Consider the following 15,834-nt stretch of genomic DNA (forward strand, 5'->3'; position numbering starts at 1 on the left):
AGCGGTGACTACGCCAATCAAGAAGAAGAAGAAGTGACAAAACAATTCATGTGTCCCCCACGGCAGAATACCTTTGGGTTAAAATCGATACCAAACTGAATTGAAAGATTAACATTGAAAAACGAATAAATAAAGCGCATATGGCCTGCTATAATTGCAAAACAATACTTACAAGAACTGGGACTAAATCAAATATAGTCATGTGGATGCATACGGCCGTCATTAGATCAATTCTAAATCTTGCAAAACTTGAAAAAAAAAAACGCTTGTTCCATTTATTACTTTTTTCTGCCAATAGGGATATATGTTTGTAGAGCATTTTTGAACCATTTTGCTTTTAAGGGGGTATTCTGGTTTAGAAGCCCAAATTGTAGGTATAGCTTATGACGTGATAAAAAAAAATAAAAAATTATTTTCACTATCAATTTTTTTACATGCTTTTTATTAATATTCTAAAAATACAAAACATAAATAATATAAGAAAAACAATTAAATTAAAAAAAAAAACTGCAGGTCGGTGAAGTGGCTTGTCCTGGTGTGCACGAAATATCGCATGAAAATTTATGCGAAATCCGTAAAGAGTGAAAGAGTAGTTATCGCACTACGAATCGTTTTTGAAAACAAAAAAAAAATTTACAAAATGGTGGAGGTTTGAAAAAAAAGTTTCGTATTTTCCCTGTTTTTTTGTGGTTCGGAATTCTTTAAAAATAAAAATAAAATCTTTCTAAAGCTCTTCGTAGTGCGATTCTATAATGTTAATACTTGAGATATCATGCACACCGTTTCTAGAAAAGTAGTTATGAGAAAAAAAGAGTTTAAAGTTTGAAAAAGGCTGCGAAACGGTTTTGTCGGCGTGTCACAAAATGAGCTGTAACTCGGAAAATAATTTGAATTTCGAAAAATCTTCTTAGGGACATTTTCTTGAAGGGTTATACCATAAAAATATGCAGAAAAACAAAATAGATTTTCTAAACCAGAATACCCCCTTAACATTATTGAGATATATACTATCTTATCTTTTAAGATGGATAAAACTGAACAAATTGTGCTAACTTTTACTAAAATCGGTTCAGTAGTTTAGGAGTTCACACCATGACAAAATAATTTTTATATACAAGGTGCGTTCCAAAGTAAACACTTTTGGAATCTAGCGCCCCCTAGTGACGCTATCTATATATCGACTGGTGCGTTAGAATCTGCTATGTGATCTTAAAATCACATTTTAACCATTAACCACTCCCCGTATTCTGGCACCGTGCGACTTCTTGCTTTTCGGAAAAATGCATTTTTCCATGAAAGGAGAGCGTTATGCAGACATAGAGGCCAGTCAAAAGGATTCCGCCGGCATACTGGCGGCCATACCGACCAACGAGCTAAAACACTCGTTCGACATGCTTTTGGACTGAGCAAAAAGCTGTATTGAACCACAAGGAGACTATTTTGATTTTGCCGAAAAAAACATTTGTTCTTTTTAAGTCCTGATTACTTTGGAACGCCCCCTGTACATATGGAAACCAAAAGAATGTTACCCAAGGGAAAGTTTAAATCTGTTTATTCTACAGCAAACAATTTTTTTATAACAAACTTCCTCAAGGTTGTATAATAAAATCTGTGCAATTGAATATTATTAATCGAAAAATACCTCCATTTCCGGCGTATGACTCGGCTTTAGACGTGCCTTAAACATAGTGGTAAAACTTTTGCTGCGCTTCGCCGTTTTGCCGCGTTTCACTTCGCCCACTCCTTCCGTTAAGCTAATACAATAAACGGAGGGAACTTTTGACGTTGCACTTGGACACTCAATTTTGCCGGTTTTTTAAAGGCAATGTAATGCACAAAACACTTTAAAAAAAAATATAATAAATTTTCTGCTTCCTTGTGTGTGTGTGAATATGAAAATTGCGATCGTTTTGGAAGTTAACGGATTGCTTGCACAAAATCGAACTGAGAATTGGCGCAGCTTGGCGTCGGCACTTAAATAGCTGGCCATAGAAGCGGCGGAATAGACAAAGCACACACGCGGTCATAAAGAAGGCATAATCATAAAGATGGGAAAATGTATTTTTCAGTTAATTAATTAGTTTTGAGGACTGTTGTATTTTCAATTTCTTTTTTTTTTTTTTTGGTGAACACAAAATAAACAACAGATATTTTAGATAACGAAGGCAAGTAAATTTTTTTCTTTATATACAAATGTTATATATAAGCGGTAAACAAGTGTACTTTTTGCGCACATTCCAACTTGCTCTGCATTCGCCTACATTTACATACGTTTGTAAGTATGCGTACTTTTAAGTCTCAGTGTGCTCCCAGGCAGTTGCCTACTTCCTGTTTGCATTGGATATGCTAAGTACACATGTAAATAAAATAAGCCAAATGGTATTAATCCGCGCGTATGATGATGCTGCTGCTGCCTAGTATTGATAAGAGCAGCTGATAACCACTTTACACACACAAGCACACTTCTATTTTCGCGCACACTAAGCAACAGTATAGTTGTTTCATTCCTAGTCTTTAGGGGACTATTTTTTCATAGAATTTTTTTCACGATCAATAACTGTGGGAGCGAAGTGCGTGAGTATTGAAACAAAAACGCTGGTGTTGTTGATAGCAACAGCAACAACACCGAGTGATATATCGGCAACAAAGAGCGAATGACAACTGTGGCAAGCAGCTGACTGACAGCTGTTCAGCTTCGGCGATACTTCAGTGCATATACAGAAAAGTTAATAGTTTATACGATGGTGTATATACATATGTATGTAGCTCAACAAGTTATGTATGTACAAACGTAAGTACGAGGTTGTTTCGAAAAGGTGACTTTTCAGATTTCCTAAGGCAGTGAAATTCACATTCAGATTTTTTTTTTTTTGTTTTTTGCTCCGAAAAAATGTATTGTGTAAATGCGGAGCATTGCAAATGTTGGATAGTTTTATCAAAAACATAAGAAACTTTTCAGTGGTACAAAACCTTTAAAGACAGTCGTGAGATCGTTGAAAATATGCCTCGTTCTGGACAACATTGGACCTCTTCAACCGAAGTAAATATTAAAAAAGTGGCGCTTGAAAATCGTCAGGGAGTCCATTCAAATGTTTTTGGTGGATATTTTGGATATGAAACGCGTCCTTGCTCGACTCGACTCGATAATGCTGGATTTTTTTCAAAAAGAGTACCGTAAACAGGTTTTTTTGGACATGCTAGATCGTGGGCATTTCGGTATTATATTCATTGAGACCATTATAACTGTCGATCGTTATGAGTTTGACATGCAAAGTAGTCAAGAATCATCGGAATGGAGGGAAAAAACAAGCCGAAACCAATAAAGCCACGCCAAAGCCGCTCAAGAATCGAGGTGTTGCTCATTGTATTTTTGATATTCGTGGTTTGTCATATTCGTGGTTTGGCATATTCGTGGCATCATGAATTTATTCCGAAGAGACAGAAGTGGTATTTTTCCATATTGAGGATATCAGTCGAAAACGGCCGGAGTTGTGAAAGAATGAAAAGTGGATTTTACAGGTTGACAATTCACCATCGCATCGAGCCACGATTGTGACCGAATTTGTGTGATTTTTTCTTGTTCCGCAGAAATTGCCCCTCCGTGAACCCCGTTTTCAGTTGATCGAAGGGATAAAACAACTGAAGGCCGTCCCAAAAATTGCTTATGAAAAGTATTTCGAGTATTACATCTGGTGGGGATTACTTTGAAGGCGATGAAATAAATATTGATGAATAATTAAATACTTGGGTTTTATTTATAATTTCCGGGTAATTTGTTGTCATATTTTAAGTTTTCGATTATTTTTATCATTTGAAAATAATTTTTTTTGTTCGATTATTTTTACTTAATCGATAACACCACACAACAAATCCGAGGGAAAAATTTCCGACTGTCGTGTTAAGGGAGGTCAGTACGATTATAGAAAGAATGATTAAAATCGCTCAAGTTCACAATAAAAAGGTCATAATACAACTATATTATTTTAACTCACACCTCTATGAACCAACCTCGTACAAATTAACATAGAAATATATATGTACTAATCGTTGCAGAAGCTCCACTATATTTTATTATGATTTTGTTTTGTTTTTGTACGCCATTAATTGATGACTACATTGGATGCTCATGAATGTCAAAACACTCATCATTTCTTTATTGAATCCTAGTTGATATTGATAGTTATATAGTACGTCAAAACAAAGTAAAAACTGTCAACAATGGTTGAATAAATATATGTATAGTACACATAATTATGTATTTAATAAAATGCATATACTTATGTCTGTATATTTATATACAACAAATGTGTGTATATCACAGGTAATAGAGCGGCAATAAAGTTACAGAAAATAGGAACATTAAGAATGCGACTACAGTTAGTTGATTTGGAATACTTACATACGACATATTATTTTATTTCCAGGTACTTTGGATGCGTAGGTATGTGTATGTAGTCTTAACATCAATCAAGAATAAACGCATTGATCGTCAACTTTCGATTTTTGCATAATTTTAGGCGGTCGAAGGCAAGCCTAGCTCTTGGCTAATATATTCGGCAGTATTAACATTGATTGATATGTGAAAATTTATCCAAAAAACATACATACAAAATTTTTTTACTGTACAACAAATTTATCGATTAATCGACCCTGTTAGATATTTTTGGGAAATATTGATGGAAGGAATAAGATTGTGACAAAGATTTCGAATTTTTAAGCCACTCTAAATGTATGTAAATTTTTTCACCGAAAAAACTTTTTAGGCAAGCCGTAATAATTTTGTCCAAAAATAAAAAATTTTGAATAGTACATCGAGAATTACCAGTATTATGCTATTATAATAACAAATTTTTATAGTTTTTCGATTTAGGATATTTCAAAGCAGAAAAATCTTGCTGACCGTCAAACATCTTTTATTGGAGGTGCTCCTAGAGGATCGGCTACGGACTAAAGGGAATCTAAAATTTCCCAAAATTAATCCGGATTATTAAATGACATTAAATATTATACATTATTATATTAATTTATTTTTTTATTCATATTTATTTATAAAATCATATACAAGGTGCGTTCCAAAGTAAACAGGACTTTAAAAAAAACAGAACAAATGGTTTTTTCGGCAAAATCAATTTATTTTATTCAAAATCGTCTCCTTCAGCTTCAATACAACTTTTTGCACGATCGAAAAAGCGTGTCGAACGAGTGTTTTAGCTCGCTGGCAGGTATGGCCGCCAGTATGCCGGTGCAAGCCTTTTCAATGAGCTCTACGTCTGCATAACGCTTTCCTTTCATGGGTTCATCAGGTGTATACGGAGAGTGGTAAATCATTAAAATGTGATTTTTGGTCAAATAATCTTCCTTGATGTTCAATTCCATTTCCATAAATTCCAATAATGATTTCGGTTGATTTTTGATGAATTTAGTTTTGCTGGAATTGTTGTTGATCGTCATTTATGTCCTCACGACCACTTTGAAAACGTTGAAACCACTCGTGCACTCTGCTACGGGATAGGCAATCGTCGCTATAAACTTGTTTCATCAGTTGAAACGTTTCGGTAAGAATTTTACCAATTTAAAACAAAATTTTATGTTGGCTCTTTGTTCGAAGTTCATTTTTGCGCCGATAACACAAACATACTGACCCTTAAAACGTAATAACTTCACTCCAATCTGTGGAATGTCATGAAATTCGCACTGGATAACCGATAGAGATAGCAGATATAGCAGATTCTAACGCACCAGTCGACATATAGACTAGCCACTAGGGGGCGCTAGATTCAAAAAGTGTTTAGTTTGGAACGCACATTGTAGATTTATAAAAAAAAATTCCTCTTCAAAAAATTCGTTTTTTTTTTATCTAAATCTCCCAATTAGTGTTTACAAATCCATTAGAAGATTGAGGGAATTTGCAATGCTTTTCAAACTAATTAAGTGATAAGAGTTTATAATTATGTAGACATATATGAATATAGATTATACAGATGTGTAAGTGCGAAAAATGTGACTCACTTAATCCGTCGGCTTTCAACTATAATTCACAGGGGGCTTATTAAGCTTTTGCGTATCCCGTTATTAAAAGAGCTTAGCTTCAGTGGTCTTTCAGAAAGATTGCATACGAAGAAATGCAATTGCTTTAGATAATATATGTTATTGTTGTTATACAACAACGTCCTGTTTGTTTATTTTGCTCGGGATTATCTACCAAATGCCAGTTTTTACAAAAAAAAAAGTATTTATCTAATGGAGTTAATATGCTCTACATAAAGGTATATAGTCATAAGTATGTGAATACCTTGCAGAAAATTTTAAACAGTCAGGGGTTCCATTTGGGGTATCCTTACAATCATGAATTCAGATATAATGATATTTTTCTAAGAAATGAAGAACGTGGAAGACCACCATGAAAGTTTAAAGACGCCGCATTGCAAGCAATATTGAATGAAGATCACACTTTGAGTGAAAAGCAAATGCAAATGTTCAATGCTGCGAAACAAAAAATATCAGACCCTTTAAAAGTATGGGAGAGATCCAACGGTGTGAAAAATGGGTGCCAAATGAATAAAATAAAACAAATCGAAAATCGAAAAACACTTGAAATTTTGTTACAAAGACACGAAAGAAATCAGTTTTGCATCGAAGCGTAAATGGCGATGAAAATGGATTTATTTGAAGTATTCTAAAGGGAGAAAATTTATGAGTTAAACCGGGACAACCATCAACATTCATTGCAAAAATAGATAGATTCGGCATTACTCTGTGTTTGGTGGGATCAGAAGGGTGTGGTATATTATGAGCTTTTAAAATTTGGTGAAACTGCTAATACTAACAGACAACAAATTATGGATTTGAAGCATGCATTGTTCGAAAAACGGCCAGAATGGGCCGTAAGATACGGCAAAGTAATTTTGTTATCGCGCGCTGTGTTCGATATTCGGTCGATATGTATAATTGCTTAGCAGAATCGATAATTCGAGTAAACATCGATCGGTTTCTCACCACGTTGACTCTAGTGGATATTTCACATCCTCACAGAGCTCGCACAGTGCGTACCGAATTTGCTGTTTCTGCTGTGAAGCAGAGTATACAAGAAGACCCGAATAAATCCATCCACCATTCCGCGCAATTGGATTTGTGCCCATTCACTTTATGGATGATTCTGAGGAAAGATATTGCTTTGCGGGATTACAAAATCCCACCCGTGCAAGAATTTAAGCCGAACTACCATGACGCGCGTGCCTCGTTCGGTAAATTGGCCCAAAGCGAAATTGCCCAGGATCGGCGATTTTCACAAGAAAATTTTGTTCAGTGATGAAGCTCACGTTTGGTTGAATTGTTATGATAATAAAGAAATGTTAGGTGTGCTTCCTAATGTTACTCAACTGAGCATAAAGTGCCATAATTAAAGGCTGTTAATGTGAACGACCTTCGTTTCCGACAATACGACGCTACATGCCATGCAGCAAGAGAAAACAATCAATTTATTGAAGAAAACTTTTTGTGAGCGCATTATCTGGCGTCTTGAGCTCATAGCCGCCCAAATTAATTATGTGAAAACGCTTGTATACGCAGATAAGAGAGATAAGTCCGAGAGGATTGACGCCTTGGAAGAGAATATTCGACGCGTTATTTCTTGCATACGGCAAGAAGCGATGCAAAATTGGGGCTCTCGGATGGAACTTATTCGAGCCAGCCGTGGCGATCATTTGCTCAAAATAACTTTTAAAGCAAAATGACGAACCTCTATGGTCTATTGATCGCGCTTGAACTATAAAATGAATTCTTTGTGAACCCATAACAATAGAATGCCTGTAATTTAAAACTATAAGTTAGCAAAAACGCCTTGTGGCCACTATAAATTTTCTCAGGCACTTGATTTTATTTCCAACAGTTCGGTGCAATATCTGAAAGTTTGAGCACCAATCTCTCAAATGGTTCCACCTGGTGTCCGGTAAGATTCTCAACGGCAAGAGCTTGAAAAACACTCCAAGTTGACAGAGAGTTCCTAACAATTATCCACGCATGCAATTTTCCTTTCAAGCTTTGGCTCATCCATAAAGAAGCTCACTGCCCTGCTTCTTCAACTGCTTCTACACACCCACAACTTCTTCACGGGTATATGGTCGGAGAAAAAGTCGTCAGAGTTCGGTTTAGCCAACTTTATTTGCTCTCTCTTCGAAATTAGGCTTCCATTAAAGCTGCCTATCACGAACACAGGTTGTTCTAGTAAATATATTTCAGTTTTCTTCAGGTTAATGGCGAGGTCACGTGCGGCTGCCAAATTTTTTACAACGCTGATGATACATTGTCTGCATAGGCAATAACCCGACAGCCATCGAAAGATAATAGAAAGTTGAAAAACCTTTGTTGAGGAAATATGTGTATTACTGGAAAGAATTTTAAAGAAAGATGTCAACCAAACTGATCAGCTTATCTTTTTCCGCAGACAAAGGACTGAGGAAGTTCTCTATGCCTCTAAATACGCTATAACGCTTTCAATTTCTTGCTTGTTGCTGCTTCATAAAGCAAAGGGTGCAGTCACGGGTGCAGAGTCGATGTTGGAATGAAGCTTGAATGCAGAAAAATATAATAAAAGGTTAGGTAATCTAAATATTTAATACTCATGGTATAAATAAGTGGCTTTTATTAGCTAATATAAGAATCACAATTGCTTAGACGGTACAATAGCTTTCCAAAGCGTCTGCATAAGCTGTTTTAAGTATATATCTAGAACAAATATGCGAATAGTATCGTCGAACTGAAAGCGCCAAAGCTGCCTACGCAAGTGGAGGAGTATAATTTCTCATTGGGTCTGTACCGCACACAAGTATTGTGCATCAATAACAAGCTGCAGACAAAAGGTACACGGTACACCGCATATATGTGCAGTATACGCGAATGTTTGTACGTGTATATGTGTGTACAAATAAAGAGATTCTTATCAGTTAGTAATTGCAAAAATGTTATATGACAACGAGAGATTATCAGCTTCAGCGCTACAAGTGGCGGCAGCACATTCGCACAAACCGAGTTTTTTATGTGCAAAATTTTATATACATATGTATTTGGGTATATGTATAGTATATATGTGCATATATACATATATATTTACATTTGACTATGTGCGCGCGTATGTATTTATGTGTTTATTGTATTTGAAGCGACAGTCCATGTACGCGGCGAACAAACAAATAGGAACGCGATAACAATATATAATAAAAAAATAAAATGAAAATAAAAACTCAGGTTGCCATATGTTGTTGCCAACAGTATTTTTTTTTTTTTTTACCTGAATCGAGCTTCCGCTCTTTTGTAGGGATAGACGCAAAAATCCAAAAGGAAAAATACTGCTATAGTTGCCAGAGTCACGGCGAATTTGCAAAGCGGCGCCAGCAGCCGCGCTCGATGGACTGCGACAGGCGGGCGAAGCCGAGGCGGGATTCAGCGGTGACATTTCGGAGAAAGCGCGACCCATTTGCATGAGACGCGGCGGCGTGCGACGCGTTTGTTCGCCGACAGCGCCCTCCTCAGGCGCCTCAACCTCTTGGGTGGTGTTGAGCGCTTTCTTCATAACTTTTTTCACTTTATACTTTCAAGTGTAAGGAAATTTTTATAACAATAATAACAAAATAGATTTGTTGGGTAAGAAGCACTAACTTATTTTTTACGAATTTCAACCTTTTTCGTAAATTTTTTTCTAATTTTCTAAAACACACACACACTCGCGCACTATTTGGGGGAAAGGTCAACACAATTTCGTTCGAAAGCAAATCAAAATGAATGTACAACAAAACAAACAAACGTATGTACTTGTACATATGTATGTAAATACTCGTACTGAGGAATGTCCACCGTTCGCCGCGCGTGGCGTGGTACCGAGCAGCGTGCGGTAGGGGCGGCGGTGAGGCGGTGTATACTCGTACGCGTCTATGAATGTGCGAACTTAGTCGTCTGTGCGGCGAGTGACTAAACTCAAATAAGTAGCGGCGTGCGCGCGCGAGCTAACTAATGGCGCGTATCAACTCGAACTACCGTTAAACCAATCATTAGGCTCCGAAAACAAAGGCAGCTAAGGCAACAGCGTATTTTTGCGATTTTACGCCATTTAACGCTGAGCCGCGGAAATCGCGGACCTCTAACAATGTAGTTATGTACAAATGTATATGCTTTCTTCACTTCGCTGATTAGTTTAGTCTCGCCGCGCGGCTCCCGTAACCGCGCGTCGCTCTGCCTGTGCACCGCGTCGCTGACAATGACTGCATAAATGCCCGTCGGTGTCTGTCATAAACCGCGAGAGCTGAGACAATGTACGGTACTATCATAGAATGCACTGCAGTCCCGGCATATGTACCCACACGTCTAGGGATAATTTGTATGTCAAAGCTGATAGACAGCTCGATGAGATAAGAGCCGCTTACACAGACGCATAGCGGTTTAGTGACTCTGTGAAGAGTAATTTTTGTGTTGAGTAAAACAATTTCATTTTATGGTAAACAAAATGTTTTTGGTGGTTTTCAACCTACATATGTAGGGATGTATATGGGACCAATTTGTTATATTATTCTGAAGCGCCCAACTACCTGCACAGACAACACAATTATGAGCACCATCTAATATTTTGATGATATATGGTACATACATACATACATACACACATACATGTTTGCTCAGCATAAACATTCGGCCGCTCACCTCATCCGCAGACCTGACGCAGTCGACGTTCGTTCGAGATAATCAGCTGAAAAGCACAGCTGGCTTTTTTCTTATTTAGAAACAACTATAATTATGAGTAAAACAAATGCAGTCGAATAGAGGATAGTTGTTCCAACAGTTGATAATACAAAGCTTTGATAGCAAAGAGAGCTGGTGACGAAAATAAGGGTTCCGATTAGTAGGGCACAGTTACAAATTTGTAAATTTTGTGAGATACTGCTCAACTTCAGAGTAGTTTTTTTTTGGCTCGTAAAAGTCAACCAGTGATCTACTGGTTAGAACCTGCCACACTCAAGAGAGTAGAGCTGTTCGTCTACTTTCGTGAAGAGTAATTTTGCAAATTTATAAATAACTTGAAAGCGGTAGCTAGAAGTACTTTCTTCAATAGCCTTTTTTCACAGAAAAATTCACTTTCTGCGTGTACTATTCGCAACACTATCACCCATCTTGAGACCCAGATTTCATTACTGGATAATGTCGTCAGAATAGACCACGTCTAGCACGCCCGAAAGAAATATAGCAGCCGTAACTGAGAGTCTACACGAAGACCGTAGGAAGTGGATTCGACGCATTTCACGTCGAGATTTTAAATTGAAAGCGTACGAAAAAATTGCTCCTACAAGAACTGAAGCCACTCGACCTTCTCAAGCGACAACGGTTGGCTATATGGACTCTTGAAAAGTTCCAAGAAGGTCCGACGCAACCTGAAGATATTCAAGAGTTGTCATTTTATACAGAAAAAACAACGGTTTGGTGTGGGTAATGAGCTGGTGGAATCATCGGTCCATATTTCTTCAAAAATGATGCCCGCAGAACGTAACCGTCCGTTATCGCACCATAATAACCGATTGTTTGATGCCTGAAATTCGCTCGTCATCTCATCGACATTTGGTTACAACAAGACGGTCCACTTCTAACATATCGTATCAACCAATGGATTTATTAAAAAAAAAAAAAAAAAAAAAAAAAAAAAAAAAAAAAAAAAAAAAAAAAAAAAAAAAAAACAGTTCGATGAGCAGATAATTTCACGTTTTGGGCCATTCGATTGGCCACCAAGACCTTTTAATATCACACAGTTAGTCCTTTCCTTGTGGGAATATGGAAAGTCTAAAGTATATACGGACAGTCCCGCTTCGATTCAGACCTTTACGCTCGCATTCCAGTTACTACTCGAAATGCTCGAAAGAGTAATCGAAAATTGGACTCAATGGATGGTCTTTGGTTCTGAGACGTAGCCGCGGCCAACATTTGAAAGAGATAAACTTAAAAAATAAATACCAAAGAATGTTCTTTCGAATGAAAAAAAAGTTGGGAACCTTAAAATGGATATAAGTATTTCGGGATAGCCTTCTTAACATTTATCAAGTATTTGTTATGTCGGAAATGATTGGCCTACTAAATAGTTTGGCTTTACTAAACGCACAATTATTTTCCCAGACTCGTCTGTAGTTTTGCCGCTATAGGCAGTTGATAGGAACCAAAATAGCCTCTGTTATTTTACTCACTTTAATCATTCACAACTTGACATTATTCCCGTTTCGTAAGTCAAACAAATTCGTTAAATTGTTGTTAGACGTACCAAGTACAAATACGTATGTATGTATGTGTGCAGAAGTATGTAAACATGTGTGCTGGTAATGCAAGGCTTTGCATTAGGGTGCTGGCAGTTTTTAGATTATGTTTAATGGAAAAATTGAAATAAAAACTACAACTTTGTGTGGCAAAAAAAGCTAAATTACTTTTTTTGGGGGAAGAGACACCCGGAAGTATGGCTGCCCACTACTAAGCACATAATATACTACTCCGAGCAATAAATAGTAAAACTTTGTTAATAATTCTTAATTTATTTTTCAAAATCTATGTCATCCGAATCAAAGTAATCCCCTTATAACAAAAATTTTTTCAATCCTTTGTAAGTTGTAAAGTCACTTTCCGGAATAGCCTTTATTGCGTCTAATGTCTTCAATTGACTCAAAACAGTTTCTCCGGAGCGGTCGTTTGAGTTTGCTGAATAGCCAGAAGTTACACGGAGCTAAATCAGTCGAATACGGTGGTTGCGACGCGATATTGGTTGAAAATTTGGCGAAAAACTCACGTAGAATAAATGGTGGTATAAAAATCGAGGAAAACAGTCAACATAACCTTGATTTTTGAACTGTTTTGAGGCTTTTTTTCAGTTTCGGCTCACCTTTGCCATGATATCCGGCTAATTGACCGTCTGTTTCCGGGCTGTAAGTATATATCCAAGGCTCACTAATAATATCATGTTTCTTGACATCCTTGTAATCGAAAAGCATTATTTCACAAACGTAAACACGACATTGTTTTTTCGAAAAATTGTAGCGATTTTCACTTCTTACGCACAAATGATCTTTTGAAATGGTTTTCACTCATCCTACCAATATTCCAACGATGCCAGTAAAATCTTTGACTGTTAATCGTCGATTCTAATGCACCAATTCCTAACTGCGAGATGGCTGCTAACCAAAAGTTGTGAAAACAGTCTCAATCTATAGTATCATAGACCAAATAGTGTATGTAAACATATTGAAGCATGTTGTTACCATTTGTCAGAGGGGAAATGGCTATAAAAAAGACATTGGAACAGAATAACGACACAAAAGATACGATCAAATTAGCTAATGAGTGGTTTGCTTCAGAAAAGATCGAAGTTATGTCAAGGCAAAAGCAGGCATTAGAAACTGAATTCAAACGAAAATTTATGAGTTAAATAAGTTATCGTAACGGTAAATGCATCGAACAGAACACAACTTTAGGTAGTGGTCAAGGAAACATCCCTATCAAGCGTTGTCGTTAACGGTAGTAGACTCTATGCAACGCCGGTGTATGGATGACTTAAAAAATAAAGGTTTTACAACCAAACACTAACCAATCAAAAACATAATTTTTTTTTTTTTTTTTTTTTTTTTTTTTTTTGTTGTGTCTTACTTTCTACAAACTAGACACTACTAATTTTGTGAACAGACACATTTTTATATAGCATAATATTAAGAGCACTACTATTTTAATGAACACAGCTGTACATACATACCTATGTATATACATACATATACTGATGCCGTTTATTGAATTGGCGAAATAGTAAAATATCAATTTTAGCAAAGCTTTGTATTTGTTACACTTAAATCAGTCTTTCATAGCTATGCGACTGAAACGAACAAGGTGATACTGAAATATACATAATGTGGCGTAGTTCAAAGCAAGTGCCAAAAAGGAAAAAAATAAAATAAATTATTTTATATTCCAAAAGTAAATAAAAAAAAAAAAAATATTCCAAAAGAATACATAGTGCATATTCGGAAAAATATATTAAAAACAAAGTAATAAGAAACTACAAAATAAACTATTTAACATAGGAAAATAGGCGAGTGTTTTAAAGAATAGTAATTTTTCACAATTAAATAAAAGGAGCTTAATTCGCTTATCATCTGTCAATGAATTCATCTCCACTTAGTGAAAAATACTAATTATTTTATCGAAACGAATTATTGCTGTGGTGAGTTCGTTGGCCAATTAAGTTAGACAATATGCAAGATATGCAAGTGCTTTCATATAATCAGTTCATATTTCGATTTTTTTTTATTTTTTGAACATTATTTAACTCATTCATCATATGTAAGTGTATATAAAACTCTGATGGAAATTTGATAAAACAACTTAGTATTTTTATTCAGTGGACATAAAATAGTAAAACTTTTTAATTAAAAATTTCGCGCCTATTCGTCGAAATAATTTTTTCTAGATTTATACGACTGATCTATTGCAAGTGACAAATGACAATAATCATTACTGCTTACAATAGCTTGTCTTTCTGATGTACATAAAATGCATTCGATGATTTTTAAGATGAGCGAAATTATTCAACAAAAAAGGTCCATTAAATTTTGTGTGCGGTACCAAATTTTGGTGCCGAGACACTCAGAATGTTGGAAAAGGCCTTCGTTGATAAGTTTTTGTTGCGAGTAAGTTTTTTGATGCGTACAAATTTTTCAAAGAGGGTCGAAAATGAACCACGTTCAAGACAACGATCAACATCAACTGATGATCAACACAAAAGAAAGGAATTGATGCTTGAGGATCGACAATTAAAAATTAGAGATTCTACTAACATCGTTATAATATCAGAAAGATCAGTTAAAACTACTTTGAGAGATCATTTGTGCCTAAGAAAAGTAAATAGACGATCTTTTCCAAAAATCACTCAATTTCTTCAAAAACAGTTAACGTCTGAGAAACAATGCTATCCGACTACCAGGATATCATGAAACGTATTTCTGCTTGCGATGAGTATTGGTTCTAAGCTTACGACACCGAAACAGACGTTCAATCGACCGAACATCGTGACAAAGGTGAGCCCAAGCCACCGTTAAAAAAAAAAGAGGACGGATTTATGGGGCGACAACTCTTGGTTTTTACACCACTATAATGGAATTTTCGTTAAGTTTTTAACCAATATCGTGCCGCAATCATCGCATTCGCCTGATTTAGTTCCGTGAGGGTTCTGAGTCAAATACAGACATTAAGCGTGGATCGCTACGCGCATTAAAGGCTACTCCGCAAATTTACTTTAAAAACTGTTTCGAGGATTGGAAAAACGTTGGTACAAGTGTAATGCGCTCAAGAGGAATTAATTTGAGATGAGGACATAGAAGAATAAAAACATGAACAGGTTTTTATTAGTTTTTGGTCAAAATAGTAGGTATAAAATTCTTATGAAATTAATTTATTGACTAATTTTCATTTAAGCACACATTTTCCTAAAATGTATTTTCAAATGCGTAATTTTCCTTTAAGAAATCAGTTCAAGTGTCTTTCCAGCAAACACTGGTAAAGTTAATGAGTTGTTTTGTCAAAAGTCCACCGATATGTAAAAATTTAGCAATATTTTAGGTGCATATGTATACATAAATATACACAAGTATACATTTAACAGTTATTTTCGCATCGCCAATAACAGCTTGCATATTTTTAGGCGCATATATTTAGTAAGTGATCAGTTAATATGTATGTACACACATATAATATATCATAACTTTAAATATGTGAACATGAGTTAATGGTCCCTTCTGTTATCACGCTCAACGCTTTTTTTTTAAATATATA

General features: G+C 35.9%; 1 protein-coding gene across 4 annotated transcripts in view; it reads right to left on the reverse strand.

The window, feature by feature from the left end:
* LOC108968741 (kinase D-interacting substrate of 220 kDa) overlaps window positions 1–15,834 on the reverse strand; it is an 85,659-nt gene that overhangs the window by 60,630 nt on the left and 9,195 nt on the right. For 2 of the 4 annotated variants that reach the window (XM_018932948.1, XM_018932947.1), the window contains exon 1: window positions 9,287–10,295. The exons of 1 other annotated variant lie outside the window; for it this stretch is intronic. In XM_018932948.1, the coding sequence (XP_018788493.1) occupies window positions 9,287–9,568 (282 nt within the window). In that variant the 5' untranslated portion in view covers window positions 9,569–10,295. Of the gene's footprint in view, window positions 1–1,642; window positions 1,763–9,286; window positions 10,296–15,834 lie in introns of those variants that run through there. One more of the 4 variants, XM_018932950.1, reaches the window with a different exon arrangement.

The sequence above is a fragment of the Bactrocera latifrons genome, unplaced genomic scaffold, assembly GCF_001853355.1.
Source record: "Bactrocera latifrons isolate USDA-ARS-PBARC rearing strain unplaced genomic scaffold, ASM185335v1 scaffold_228, whole genome shotgun sequence".
Lineage (NCBI taxonomy): Eukaryota > Metazoa > Arthropoda > Insecta > Diptera > Tephritidae > Bactrocera > Bactrocera latifrons.